Source organism: Alnus glutinosa, chromosome 6 (genome assembly GCF_958979055.1).
Source record: "Alnus glutinosa chromosome 6, dhAlnGlut1.1, whole genome shotgun sequence".
Lineage (NCBI taxonomy): Eukaryota > Viridiplantae > Streptophyta > Magnoliopsida > Fagales > Betulaceae > Alnus > Alnus glutinosa.
Window position 1 is genome coordinate 23,279,542 of NC_084891.1, and position 15,417 is coordinate 23,294,958.

The 15,417-nt window shown below is 30.6% G+C and overlaps 2 protein-coding genes across 2 annotated transcripts; both read right to left on the reverse strand.

Annotated features, from left to right (window-relative positions):
* Window positions 1–2,975: 2,975 nt before the first annotated feature.
* Window positions 2,976–5,140, reverse strand: LOC133871187 (signal peptidase complex-like protein DTM1). The gene is made up of 2 exons (XM_062308579.1): window positions 4,770–5,140; window positions 2,976–3,459 (listed from the first exon to the last, which is right to left on the reverse strand). The coding sequence occupies exons 1-2, from the start codon at window positions 5,009–5,011 to the stop codon at window positions 3,372–3,374; spliced, it is 330 nt and encodes a 109-aa protein (XP_062164563.1). The 5' UTR covers window positions 5,012–5,140; the 3' UTR covers window positions 2,976–3,371.
* A 3,916-nt stretch (window positions 5,141–9,056) lies between these two features.
* LOC133871633 (uncharacterized) lies at window positions 9,057–10,191 on the reverse strand. Its single transcript, XM_062309062.1, has 2 exons — window positions 10,168–10,191; window positions 9,057–10,037 (listed from the first exon to the last, which is right to left on the reverse strand). The coding sequence occupies exons 1-2, from the start codon at window positions 10,189–10,191 to the stop codon at window positions 9,057–9,059; spliced, it is 1,005 nt and encodes a 334-aa protein (XP_062165046.1).
* Window positions 10,192–15,417: the final 5,226 nt, after the last annotated feature.

The window sequence follows — 15,417 nt, forward strand, 5'->3', positions numbered from 1 at the left end:
TGCTCTCTGGCCCGATACTACCTCGATGGCCATTGATGCACCAAGCACCGTCCCTTCAGCCCCTTAAATCTCTCTTTCTCAACCACGTTATACCCAACACCGGAACATTCCAAAGGCTGAAGACGGCGGCACACGGAATGACTGAGAACAACACCTTTGCTTGATGTTTTGTAAGAGGTAAGAGGAAGAAAGGCCTAGAAGAAGGCAATGGAGTATTCGGTGAGTTGCAGAGAAGAGATATGTTGGAGAGATGTTGGGGTTTGAATGTGGAGACATGTGAAATTAGTCTTGGGCAGTGAGGTAGAGACGTTAGGTGTGCGTGATGTGAATTGTGAAGTATTGAGACGTGTGAAACTGAAAGCTAATTAACCTCGGGCAGCGGATCAAATGGAGAGAAGTGCTATTGTGTTAAACAGCTGGACAAGTGTATATAGAGATTAGAAGAATCTGGAAACATATGTAACAATTGATGGCTTTTGTTAAAACGCACAGTTTTGTATAAGCCTTTGGAGATCAAAGAGAATCTTCGTATTATATATGATTTAGTTTAAATAAAAAATGGAACTTAATAAGCTAAAGTGAACATGTGCGGACACTAGTACTGTCTAATGAGAACCATTGAATTCTAATATATATACCATTAAGATCATTGTTCTTCCGGCAATCACTCCACACCACCAGAATATATATATATATATATGTTAAAAGTTATATTCACAGATATTGAAACAAGTTGATTATGCTTTTATTAATGATAGTTTTTAAAAGTATATATGGTAGTTTTTAGGAGTATATATGCGGGTGAATAACCGATAGTAATTTTTGCAAACTACATTCGTTATCTGTATATACAGATGCAATTAGCAAAAATATTATCCGCATATGTGCATTTAACTAATTTAGATACAACAATTCATAATTTAGATACCTAATCACAATCTAGATACAAAATTTATATACCTACATACTTAATATATAACTAATGATCGTATCATATGATCTCAAACAAAAAAGTATTATCATTTGATTTTGGATCATAAAATTTGATATAATGATTTCTAAGTATCTAATGATAGAAAATTGTAATAATAGTCAATATAAATATTAAATATCATATATTGAGTTAATAACATTAACAATGATAATTATATAAATATGATCATATGTATCTAATGATAATACTTAAATCTTATGATCATATCTAATGATTATATAGAACAATTTTAGATCATATGAGCACGTGATCTAAATTGTAATGATAATACTTAATTTGTGATTATAATCCTAATTACTTAATTTGGGATTATATGAATTAGATTATCATTGTATATGATAATTAAGTTTCAGAATTGTCATTATATCTTATTATTAATGTGAATTCATACTTATGTATGTAATCTATATACCTAATTAGTTTATCTAAGTATGGCTAAGAATTGTTAGATACTTAGAATCTTAAATCATATTTAATCATTGTATCTAAGTATCTAGATACTCAATCATTGTATTAGTATGAGTTTGTATACTTATATGACATTATGTGGCTATAATTTATACTTGTGCTTAGTTTGTAATTATCTATATTTATAATATATTTATGAACTATGAATCAGTATCATATCATATAACTTATGAGATTTTCTATAATAATTATGATCATCATAAGACACAATTATCTTAATTCCTAAGTATCTAATGATCATATGATCATATGATTTAACAATTCAATGATCTTAGATCTTTAAGCACGTGATCTAATGATTCTTAAGTAACTAATTATAATACTTAGATCATTTTATCATTCTCAAATGATATAATGATATAATGATCACATGAAACAATGTTATATTATTATATGCTCAAACGATTTTATTATATTATATGAATAATATAATTTAAGTATCTGAATTGTTATTAGATCATATGATTAACATATTAAATACTGATATTATTTATTTTTACTAATCAATATACAAATAACCAATTAATTATTGTTACTTAATGTATGTTAACAATTGTTATTTATTACTTAATAAATAATATGTATATATATACGAGTCGAGCCTTAATAAACGAGTCGATCCTTATACGAGCGGGTTCACGAGCATTAATCGAGTCGAACCGAGTTTATACGAGTTTGTATCGTTTAATAATTGATCCTAATTTCGTGTTCACGAATAGCTCATTTAATAATCGATTCGAGCACGAGTCGAGTTTATTCGAGCCGATCTCGAGTAAGTTTACGAGTAGCTCAGCTCGTTTACACCCCTAACTACCAGTGGTCTCCAACCAGCATCTTTCAAACAATTAAAAGTTCATCCATGAAATCCATTTCAATGGCGGTGTCGGTACTCAATACTCAAGTTTCCGTATGTGTGGTAGAGTTAGGCGTAGAGGCACCGTATTCCATGTTGAGCTTCCTTTTGATTCCATATCTGACAAGGGGTTGCTCGCCGCCCTTTTTTTGGAGAAGGGTGACTCGATTTTTTTTTTTTTATTATTATTATTCATAATTACGATTGAAAAAATAAAATTATAAACGGTATTTTGGTTATCGAGAGAAAATTTGACAAATTTTGATAATTTAGAAAAAGACATTGATAATGAAACGGTAATTTGATGAGATACTTGTATTTTTTCTTATTTTTAATTTAAATAAAACTATAAAATATTGTCCATCTTTCTTTATGTGTGAATTTAAAAAAGTAGGAAAAGACATTTAAGATATGTTAAAGTTTGACTTTAGGAGATATTTAATGATTAAAAACTTGTTATTTTTAAAGGGTCTTCCTTTGCCCTACACTTTAATCACCGTAATGTAATAAAAAAAAACATTTTGTTTTATTCTCTTGCACATCTTTTGTTCAACTTTGTACAAGAGATGTGTAAATCCGCCATTGAATCTAAATCTATCCACAAATTTAATGATGAATTTGCAAACGAGATGTGAAAAAGATGTAGATGAGAATAACACGAAACACATAAAAATTTCATGTTATAGAGAGAAAACAAGGGATAACAATTTTGCAGACCCAAGCATATAGAGTAGTTGGAGTCATGCAGACCCAAAAGTTACAATTTTGCAAAAACCGAAATAATTAAGGAAACATTATGACTTATTGACTTCCATACATCAAGGTACCACAAAACGCTCTTTGTACCGCAGAAATTAGAGAGAAATACTACATGTATTTAAACTTTTACAAAAAGATCCTTATGTGATGTGAAGCTTATTCATTGGAGATGACCAAAACAATTAATAAAAAGAAATGTTACGGGTACCAATGAATAAGCTCTACATTATCTTAGTAAGTCTCCCTTCGTAAAAGTTTAAGTATATGTAGCATTTCTCGAAATTAAAATCTAGTTTACTAGTTTGATACAAACATCCACCACTTGTTCAGAGCGAAGCCATAAACTGCAGTATAGATAGCCAGCCTCATATAATGGATCCTAAACCTGCAACAGATTAAAAGAGAGCAACTTCTTAAACAAATCAGCAAGCATGTGATCCCTGATTATTGTTCTACTCAAGTCTTCACCATCATAATTAATCCATTCCATTTCCAATAACACTACTTTGTTTTGCTTGCTTTTGGTTTTAGATCACTGGCTATAAGAATAATCCCTATAGAAAGCACCATAAAGATGACAAGCCAATAATTTCATTGCAGGTAAAAAAAAAAATAAAAATGATCGGATCATTATCAAACAAATTAATGTAAACCAATGAAGCAAGAACTAGTTAACACCATTCAATTTCAATCTCATTGGGAGATCGTGACCACCAGTGGCAGAATTTGGTAGGAGCTGGTTTAGAATCTGGATTTCTATCTTTTCTGGAATGAGATGTTCTTTACATCATTCTCTAATCCTTTTTCCATCCTCACATTTTTCAGAATTACCATTGGATTTATCATAAATTTTACAAATTTAATGGTGATTTTGAAAAGTAGAAAAATGAGAGAAGGACTCTTTTTATAATCTCACAATCATTAGGGAAAAAGAAAGGTGGAGCCGGGGAGGTACAGACTTTTCTAAGCTTGATATTAAAATATGTTATTTTATTACACTATTAAAAACAAAGGGGTTTTTTCTTTTTTCTTTTTTTTTGAGAAACTAACTAGGTTCTGGGTTAATTAATGAAAAGCAGAGATGTACATTAACCGATTTGAGTTATGGTCCGTGGACTAAAAATATGGAAGGGAAAATACTTCTAGATTATTCGAACGGTACCACATCAAGACTGTACGGGTTTTGAGGTGGAGGTATTCTTGTACATCTATGTAAAGTTAACGAGGTATGATTTCTGTCCATTTTTCACATAATTAAAAATATAATTATTTTATATAGTTATAGGCTCTTTAAAAACAAGAAAATTACAACTATGCTATCGAGAAGTGCTAAATTTATCAATTTTTTTTTTTTCAAAAATTAATTCTCAAATGATATGTCAATTATATATGAAATTTATTTTAGTGACACGTCGTTTAAAAACCACTTTATAAATAAATAAATAGATAGAAAGTAGACCATTTTTCTTTGGTTAATTTTCATACGAGAATACTAACACGTTCATTCCCAATGATACACCTTAATTAAGCAGAGCTTTTTAACATTTGTTGGAAACGATGACAACCCAAGACAGAATCCGAGACTCCCAGTTTCTTTTTCTTTTTTCCCATGTTTTCTCACCAACCAAACAGAGCATATTGTAAAAATAAAAAATAAAAAATAAATTCCGTTGTAAAATTCAGTCAGAAACTAACCTCTTCGATCCAGATCTTTGAGCAATTTGAGCGGCCCTTTCCTCGGCAGTAATCGGAGAGGTCCACCTAGAGAAATCGCGATTAAAGTAGCCCCAATCCGGCAAGAGCACCCCGGCAATCCCAAGCACACCCACCACGTACGTGGCAATCATTTTCTTGAAAGACTGCGTAGATATCCCAACCACCAATATAATCGCGGCTAGCCATATCAGAGAGGAACGGAGTACGGCGTCGTTTGCCATGGATTCGCAGAGGCTGAGATTTGAAGATTGTTAGCATGAACCCACGAAGCTAAATAAGGAAAATAATCCTAATTGGGTTTTGCGGGAAACAGCACTGAAGTAGATACCGGTAGGGCACTTACATTAAATATCATTCTCAACCGTACTGGGCAACTCCACTTGTAAACAAATCATCTTCTTTTATTTATTTATTTGTTAATTTAATTTTAGTTATTTTACCTTTTTAAGAATAATGCTCTGTGTCTCTTATTTGACTCCAAAATTAATGTGAGTTTTAAATTTAATTATTACGAAATTTTGATATAATAATAATTTTAAAACAAACATCAATTTTGAAGACATAAGGGAAATATTTATTATCGTTGCTTTTTCTTTTTTCTTTTTAAAGCACTCATGACTCATTTTAACTATTTTATTTAAATATTATTTTTTTAAAAAAATTAATTTAATTATTCATTATTTTTTCTCTAACAAGAATTAATAAATATTCAGATGATAAAAATTAAATTTGCAATTAAAATATAATTACTAAATTTTATTTTCTCAAAAGCAAATGATATTTATACACATTTTGTGCACACTCACATTTGGCATGGGACCCATTAACAAATGATATTTGTATACACTTTGTATACATACTCACATTTATTGAAGGACCTATGCCATATACATTAGTCACATACCAAATGTGAATATGTGTACAAAATGTGTATAAAAAAATGTATATAAATAACACATCTTGGAACCCATCTCATATGTATAGGTCACACACCAAATATAAGTGTGTGTACAAAGTGTGTATAAATAACACACCTCTCTTTCAAATATGATTTAACAAAATGATACAATTATTGAACTGAAATGCATGGTGGTTGGTTAACGAGTTTAGCGCATTCACAATAGATTCGCAGTAGTTACCCCATAGTTGCTTTTCTTATCTAAATATAGAATTTTTTTTAGTCAAAAAATAAAAAGAAAAAGAAAAAAACTTACAGCAGTTTTCCTATAGGTTTCCTAAACATCGAGTATGTTATACCTACAATGCTACCCAGTGTATAGTTTTAGCTTCCCTGTTTATTATTTTAACACTATTTTTCTCTCATCTCTCGTCTCTTTACTTTTCATTAGGAACAGTGTTGAGATTTTGTAAAAGATGTGAAAGTAAAAGTACTAGAAACAACTTTCCTTAAACTTTTCTTTAATTTTGAGAATTAAACCAATTTTTTGCTTCTCTATTTAAATGTACTTTACACCAGGTTCCCTTATACTTTCCCTATATTATTTAAATATTATTTAAAATAAATGCTAAAAGAAAGAGAGATGAAAGTGAAATAATTTAAATATTGTTTTAAATAAATGCTAGAGGAATGAGCGAGGAAAAAAAAAAAAAGAAAAAAAAGAAGAGTTTTTTATATTAAAATAAGAGTAATGTTTCTTGCACAACTCTATCAATTTCTTTTTTTAAGATCAACCATTGAATATTTAGGGCCCACATGTAAGAAAACAAATTCAATAATTGATTATAAAAAAAGTAATTAGAGTTGTGCAAAAGTTATGCGAGAGTTGTGCAAAAAATATTACTCTTAAAATAATGATGAGGGAACCATTTTTGCTTCCATGAATATATGTTACAACTTTTGATTCTTTTGTTGTTTCTTTAATTTAGGGAACAACAAGAGAATTTCGTTCATGTGGCTTTTTAGAGCATCTGTATCAAGATCTCTAAAACAACCACTCCTCTTTATCTCATTCCCAATGAAAGAAAATGATAACAAAAAAAAAAATGGCTCAAGGATTTGGGGGGTTAAATTTGGAGAGGGCTTTTAACATAACTCATTTTGAAGAAATTTTGGAAAGCTTGATGCATGGAGAATTTATGGGTTTTTTCTCTAAAATTTGCTTAAACTTTTGAATTAGAGAGCTCAATACTAATGCTCTTAAAGGAGTTTTCCTACATGTAATGAAATTTAGGAAAGCTGTTAGTGAAGAAACTTATATTTTGTAAAGAAAAAAAAATATGTAATTAATATAAGGAAAAGATAAGGAAAATTATTGTGAAGTGTATTTGGATAAAAAAAAAAAGTAGATTAATTTTTTTATATTAAAAAAAACAAAAAAAAAAAGCCGTTGCGAGTGGTGTAAAGTTATGATTGGTTCAAAAGCTTAGAGCGAGAGAAAAGCAAATAAAAACTGGGTTGCAACTAGACTTCATTATGGTTGTATTTTCATTTTTTTTTTTTTTTTTGTGGCTCTTTTAGATCACCTCCTACCTGAAAAGGCTTCGTCTTTTTCTTTTTTAATTCCTTAGTTTGTTACTCTTTCTGTAATTACATTAAAAAAAAAAAAAAAAAATAGAACTGGAGAGAGTAAGAAATAAAGAGAGAGAAGAGGAAATAAAAGAAATAGAATCTTTCTATATTTAATGTCTTTTTTTTTTTCTTTTTTGTCAATTTGTTGATTGAACCGTTTTCACCAAATTTGGTGACGACAAGCTTTTTAGAAACATTTGGCATTTTGACAAGCAAAAAGTTATTTTTGACTAAGCTCCCACGACTGCTCTTAAATTAATACGTGACGCGTACTCAATCGCTGAGCTGTTCTTGCAGGTGTTCTTCAAGTCCCAAATTCACCTCATTGAAACTGCTCAGATAATTTTTTTTTTCTTTTTTTTTTTTAAAAAAGAAGAAGTCATTGAAACTGGTTACCGTACAGCCGCCATTGGGCACCCCCAGGCCCCAACTAGATTTAGGCACCCCCAGGGCCCCAACCGGGTAGCGTTTGAGTTCATGCTGTATTTGGTAAACGCTTAGATATAATTAATGGGATATAAAGTGAAACAAATATTATTCCTTTTGTGTAAAAAAAAGTAAAAATTGAAATAGACTAATTTAAGAGAGTAAAAAAATTGTAGCTCTTGCCTGTACCAAGTCCCTTGTGGACCAAAAGTATTAGAGGAGTGACACATTGCCACTCCAAGATACAATTTTTGACCATCTTTACCTACGTGACAACTTTTACTTTTATCTTTATTTTTTTTTATTTTTTATTTTTTTTTTAAAATAAAAATCTTCAAACTAACAATTATGTCTTGAAGTGACAAAAGATCATATCTCAATGTATTATGCTTGCGTTTATGAATGACGACTCCATGTAATCGTTTTATAGTAAGTTTAGTAACCATATGGGTGTGTGTATTTTTTTTTTTTCATAAATAAATGTTATTTTTGAAATACATGTTCCAAAAAATGTTGTTATAATATTAATTTCTTGAATGAATCCCTTTTTATGTTACATGGCGATGGATACCATATCGACAAGTTAGGAGTAAAAAGAAAAAGAAAGAAAAAAAAGTTTTTATTTATTTATTTATTTTTTATGTTTAGGTATCTTGCTTCTCTTTTCATAGTTGAGTTGCAACCAACCTATACGAAGAGCTATTTTCAGCCCCTGGCCTTCCTAACCTAGTGGAGTAACTCAAGTTACGTGTTCCTAAAGTAATGCCATTTATACCACATAGATCATAGATGGTACGTGTTCCTAAAGTAATGCCATTTATACCACATAGATCATAGATGGTACGTGTTCCTAAATACTCCAAAAGATGTGCTATTTGTATCATAAATACCTAAGTCAATTTATTTAGAGCAGAGGAGCAACTCCCGAGATGTGTTTTAAAAATACCACACCGATTGTGACTTAAGCATCGGAGTAGGTGAAGCTGGCACCAACCAACCTCTCCATTAATCAAGTAGAAAAAAAAAATGATCCCAAAAAGTAGGATCTAGGAACATAATTGTTCTCTAATTACAATACTATTGATACTACGTAGAATATCCTCAAACTAACAAAGATCTACCTTATTTTGAGCCGCCTCTTTAGCAAGTACATGCGCAACAAAATTACAAGAACAAGAATATTATTATTATTATTATTATTATTATTATTATTATTTTTTATGAATAAAAAACTTTTATAGCCCAAACAACCAAAGTTCCACACCAGTAAAACTGGTTCAAACTTCAAACATTACAAATGGCAAAATAAACTAAAACTCAAGAGCCCTACAAACAACCAAACGGAGACAAATCTCTGTAAACACCTTACAACGCAATGAACCTAAACACATAAAACAAACAACAGCAACTATCAAATTGAAGATCTTGTGAAGAGTCCACAAAGCCTCAAGCTGCACATTCATGGAAGACTTTTTATAAGGACCTTTAGCCATAATACGAGCCCGAACCTCCCTTTTAATTTTAGCTATAATCATCTCCTCCGAACTCAAGACATTCCCATGTAAGATATCATTTCTATGCTTCCACAAGTTATAAACTGTAGCACCCAGGCTCAAGATACACAACCGGCTTCTAAGACAATCATGCCTCATCTCAACCACACTCCAATCAGCAACTTCCTCCCAATATTTCTTCGGCTCAGAAATCAAACAAAGGCCAAGAATTTCCTTCCATATTCTATAGCTAAAGCTACACTCAAAGAAGAGATGATCCCTTGACTCCATACCACTTCGACAAAAAGAACAAAGACAATCTCCCTCATATCCCCAACCACATATACGACTTTTAGTAATCATAGCATCTCTGAAAACAAGCCATAACATAAAAGCATGCTTAGGAATAGCCACAGAATGCCAAACCACTTTCCACCATTGTACCCGAGCCTTCTTCTTTCTAATTGCATCCCAAGTTTTAGAACAAGCATATTTCCCCTTCTTACAACTCCAAACAGGTAGATCATAATCACCAATTTCTACCTCCGGAAGCTTACTTTGTAAGGCAACTAAATGGTCTGGCCTTGTAGCAGGCCAAAACCAATCACCATTACGAATAATGGTAGACAATTTGGCACCAATTGAACTTCCAACATCATAGACAACACGATGCCCATAGTTATCTAAAAGACAACCATCCGAGTGCCATACATCCAACCAAAGAAAAATTTTACACCCATCACTCACCTTAAAGCATAAGAAAGCTTTAGCAATGCCTCTAAGCTTAAGGAGTTGTTTCTAGCTCCAAGAACAAGCATATTATGATAACAAATACTCTTACAAACTTGATTAATTGATAATATGAAAATAGATTTTCATTGCCTTGAAATGAATGCATTTACCACATAATATCAGAAAATAAAATAACATAGAGTTCTTCAATAATGTTCATGTTATTAAAGTTCTTTCAAAAACGCATAAATGAAAGGACGTAATTTTTAAATTGGGCATTCAATTCTGTACATTGTTGCTTGGTTTTAAAAACAAAAGGAGAAACTTAAAACGTCTCTCTTCCGCAACACTTTGACGCACCGGGTTATATCAGTTTGTACTTTGTACCAATTTTGCTTAGGTGCCGCAAAAGAAAGGGATAAATTAAATCTTTTTTATTATTGAAAAAAAATTATAATATATATATATATTACAACATAGAAACATTTGTGTTTGGTAATGCAATTTTTAAGATTAAAAGTACGATTTTAAATCAAATCACAGAAAATATATTGTTTGGGAGCGTATTTTTTAAAAATAGAGATTTAAGAACGTAGAAACAAGTGGTGCATTTTTAAAAACAAACGATTTTAAAGATTAAATTGTAATTTTTAATGACAAAACTACAATTTTATCAAATACTTAACTACATTTTTTTTTTTTCTAAAAAAAAAAAATCGCATTTTCAAATAACATATTTTGCAATTGCTATTTTTAGATCGCACGTTTTGAAACTGCAATCCTAAATGGGCCATAGATCATATTGGTCCATGAATGTTTGCACCGCAGCTCATCCGATTTTGTTTTAAGGCCTCTATAGAATTTTAAAAAAGATACAAATAGATAGTCCTAAATAAGAGAAATGTAATTTAAAATATTGTTATACGATTGTTATACAATTAATATGACGTGATACTGAAAATCACTCATTAATTTTTCAATTTTACAAGCCATTGTTGATCCAATAATTGATTTAAATGTCACGTCATCCCAGTTGTATATCAGTGGTATAATACTCGATCTACTAATAGCATTACCCCCTAAATAATAGTGACGACTTGATAATTTTTTATGAATCAATATATTCTTCACACATTTTATCACACCTACTTCATGATGGTGACATGGCATGGGTTAAATGCAGTGGCGGACCTAGGCTTTTAAAAATGGAGGGGCCAAATTGAAAAGAAAAAAAATAAAAGGGGCAAAATTAAAAAAATTAAGGGGTAAAATTTTTATTATTTTTTTTTTTTTGGAAAAATTTTTTTTTTAGGGGAAAATTTTGGAGGCTAGGGGGGGCCCTGGCCCCCCCTAGCCTCCATGTAGGACCGCCCCTGGTTAAATGGCCATTAAGTTGATATAACGTCAACGGTGTGAAGTGACTGTGATAACATGTGTGTGAAGTACAACATTATTCAATTTTTTATTGTCTTGTTTGTTTTGTTGATCAAAAAAATATTACGTTATATGGGTGGTGTGTTATTAAACCTAAGCCCAAACTTTGAATCAAGACAATGTTCTTCCTAAACTACCAAAAAATTGTTAATTTTGCCTCCAGAGCCAACAAACAGACAAAATGACCTTAACTTTTTTTTTTCAATAAAGCCAAAATGCACATATAAATTCGAATATATATATATATATAAATTAATTTCTTTAAAAATACAATTTTCTTTTTTTAATTTTTAAATTTGCCAACCCTTAGTTTTTATGTATTTATTTATTTTTAGTTTTTTTTTTTTTGAATTTTTTAGTAATTTTTATTTTATTTTACTAAAGTTATTTTTGTCATTGAGGAACATTGACAAATTTTTTTGTGAGTTTTGGCATGCACAATGAATGTGGGCTAGAGGGGCACTAACAGCAGGCCTGGGATGGAAAATTTTGCTCATTGATTTTGGGCGCATTTATAGACCCCTCGATTGGGCCTGAGCCTTGCTACCAACGGCAGGCCTTCTTTGGAGCCGTCAGATCCTGTATCTATTTTGCATCAATTTTAGTTGAAGCAATTGCTTGGTTTTTCAATAGTTAATATTAAAAAATAAATAAATCATTAAATAATAGAAGTAAAATTAATTGAAAATGACAATTGGATGGCAGTTGGTGTGAAGTAAAAGTAAGGATCAAATTCTATACGGAATGAAAATCCTGTCAAAGAGATTAGGCGGGGTGGCTCGCACTTACCGTCGAGGTTCGGTAATAAATGTTTCTAGAAAACAACGAAAGCCACACTGTTCTTGCTTTTTTTTTTTTTTTTTTTTTTTTAAAAATATATATATATATATATAAATTGCACAAATACCAATGGATAACGTATTTATATTATCGTCTTGACTTCAACACGATTGAATTATTGAAAAGAAAATAATTAAGTTAAATTGGCGGGGCCAAATAAAATTGACAGCTGGTATACTTTGGAGTTCAATTTTTTTGTTGACTAACATCAAGACATCGACTTGATAAATATGGGTTTTGTTCTTGCTGAGATCTTGTAAATTCTTCCTCAAAATGTACCTTATGCAATCATTTCCACGTGATCATTTTTATTTTATTTTATTTTTAAAGATTTGATGGATGACCATGACCCAATCCTTAAAAAAATAATTTATGTTGAATGATCAGTCTCTTGAAAATAATTCGTGTTCAATTTCATTGTCAAACAACACTGTTAGCTAGCAGTACCAGCACTAGTCGAATACAGCCAACCATGCATGTCGTTCTAGTGCATGCAACAAGTAATTCTATATATATATATATTAAGTATTTATAAAAAAATGAAGTGGCTTTTAAAATTATTATTGAACAAATGATGATTTTAAAAGCCACTTTATTTTTTGATAAACACTTGATGAACACTTAATATACTATTAAAATTACTCGCATGCAACACTTGGGTCTTATTTGAAAGCAAATTAAACTCACATATATAGTTTTGGTTTTGTTTTTGTTTTTTTTGAACAAATTCTTATGCAAGTTGGGATTTCAGTTATGTTAGAAAACTCAAAAATTGAGTTTGGAGTTTTTACTACGTAACCATGCATGTTAGATTTATTTAAAATAAATAGATAAATGTTAGATTTATTTTGAGTATTTCAAATAAGTATGAAATATATTTTTATATTAATTTAAAGTGTTATGTGCATTTAATCGAAAGATTTCGTTTTGCTGAAAGTCTTTTAACCCTAATCATAATGTTGGAACTAAATGTAGCCGGATAAATGAAAATTCCTTCATCTTGTGCGTGCAATATATAATTTGACTGCTATATCCCTAGAAAGATTAGTAAAAGATGAGATTCATGTGAACCTAGACCCCATTTGTACTTTGCCCCCAAAAGTAATATAAGACCCTTTTGCACTTACAACCATAAACTATGACTCATTGCAATTCGTTTTCCTAAACTATTATTTTGTTCCAAGTAGCATCTTGGGTTAGATTTGGTTGTTAGTTGTGACAGAAACCGTCACACATTAGTTGCCCGTTATGGAGAGGCATTTTTTGTAACATTTATCCATTTAGGTTTAATTACTTACCCCCCTCCCCCCCCCCCCCCCCCCAATATATATATACACACACACACACAAATACGCCATTTGCACCTACACCCATAAATTATAACTCACTCCCCTTACCTACCACTTTGTTTATGGTTGTAAGTGCAAATGAGATGTTAGTTGTTTGGGGGAGAGGGAAGTGTAATTAACCCATTTAACAGATTTCAGTGTGTGATTGTATTAAGAGGAAAAAAAAAAAAAAATCAAACACATCAAAAGAAGTGAGGACTTCTTGAAATTGTCTATACAAACATTTGCAGACCTTTTTGACATTACCATATTTTGGTAGAGAAAAGTATTTTATATCCCTCATTGATGGCGTTTCACGTTATGGTTATATATACTTGTTGCATGAAAAATCTCTGAGAGTGAAAAACTTGAAGGTATACATTTCTGAGGTTGGAAAATAATTAGGTTAAAAAGTAAAAGTTGTCACATTAAATGTAAGTGGAGAATATTGTGGGAAGGTATGATGGATTAGATCAATTCCTTTGCCTATTTGCTAAACTCATTGAAAAATGTGGCATTCGTTCTTAATACACTATCCCAACTCAAGTAATTCCTCACTACCTCTCTTTTTTTCTTTTTTTTTGACGGATGCCCTTAAAATTGCTATATATTTATTGAATTGGGTTCCTAGTAGGGCCGTTCGAAAGACTCCTTTTGAACTATGAACCTGGAAAAAAAAAAAAAAGCTTGAAACTCCTATATGTTTGGTTTGTTCAACGAAGACTAGAATTTATAATCCACATGAAAAGAAATGAAATTGGATTAGAATGATTAATGGTTACTTTATTGGTTACCTATTAAACATCCAAAGAGTTTTTGTTGTCTTACGCATAGTGTGAAAATTGTAGAAACCGATAATGTTAGATTTCTTGAGAATGGTGAAATTAGTGAAAGTGATAAACCATAAAATTTGGTTATTCAAAAAGATAGAGTATAAGTACTCCTAGTACCCATTACTTCTAAGGAGGTTGTTGATTGATGCCATGAACTCTTGCCTATAAAATTTATACAACTTCCATCAATTTTTGTATAAGATAATGAGAGTCAAAGTGAAAGAAACCGTGTTTTATGGCATCTACACACAAAGTTTGAAGGTTTGCAAGTATGAATTATGGTATATTCTTCATCTACTTATTTTGTTCTTATTAGTTTATTGTAAAAATCATGAAAGTTAAAAAAACTTTGGGATTTCATCCTAAGATTAAATATTTCCATTTTCAAAAATGATATTTGGTACAAGAGAAAAATAATAATATTTTATTTTATGTTGTTTATCCATTGGTTGTGAGAGAAGACATCATTGTAATTATGGTTGGTAATATTTGACACAACCCGCGAACCGGCATGAAAACACATCGAAATTAGAGGTTTAGGGTTTAGTATTATAGGGTTCAGATAAAAAAAGATTGACCCGATTAGCCATGATTACTAGTTAAATGGGTTAAATTCGTGTTAACTTACATTAATTAACTCACATAACCTATCGAATTAATTATATTTGTAATTACGTCTATGTTTATTAATTCTTGGTTATGGATATCGATTATCAAATTAATTTTTTCATTAATCTAGTTATGAATGTGTATAGTTGATATAATTTATACTTATAAGATATAAAATTGTGCTAAACAGGTCATATATCAAGTATTTGTTTTAATTCAACCCATTTATATTAAACAGATTGAAATTAATTGTGTTTGTGTCATCCCAACACCATTTATATATTCAACGAGTTATATGAATTAATTATGCTGTGGCACCTGTTAGTGAAATGGGTTGTGTCAGGATTTAGGAGTTTGACACAATTAATTAAATTGATCACGTTCGGGTTGACCCATATAATT

Excerpts from the sequence above, each read along its gene's own strand:
- LOC133871187 (XM_062308579.1), bottom strand. The coding sequence starts at position 5,011 with ATGGCAAACGACGCCGTACTCCGTTCCTCTCTGATATGGCTAGCCGCG. Across the intron at positions 3,460-4,769 it reads CAAAGATCTGGATCGAAGAG|GTTTAGGATCCATTATATGA; the intron begins GTTAGTTTCTGA and ends AATCTGTTGCAG.
- LOC133871633 (XM_062309062.1), bottom strand. The coding sequence starts at position 10,191 with ATGAACATTATTGAAGAACTCTAT. Across the intron at positions 10,038-10,167 it reads ACATTATTGAAGAACTCTAT|AAACAACTCCTTAAGCTTAG; the intron begins GTTATTTTATTT and ends TCTTGGAGCTAG.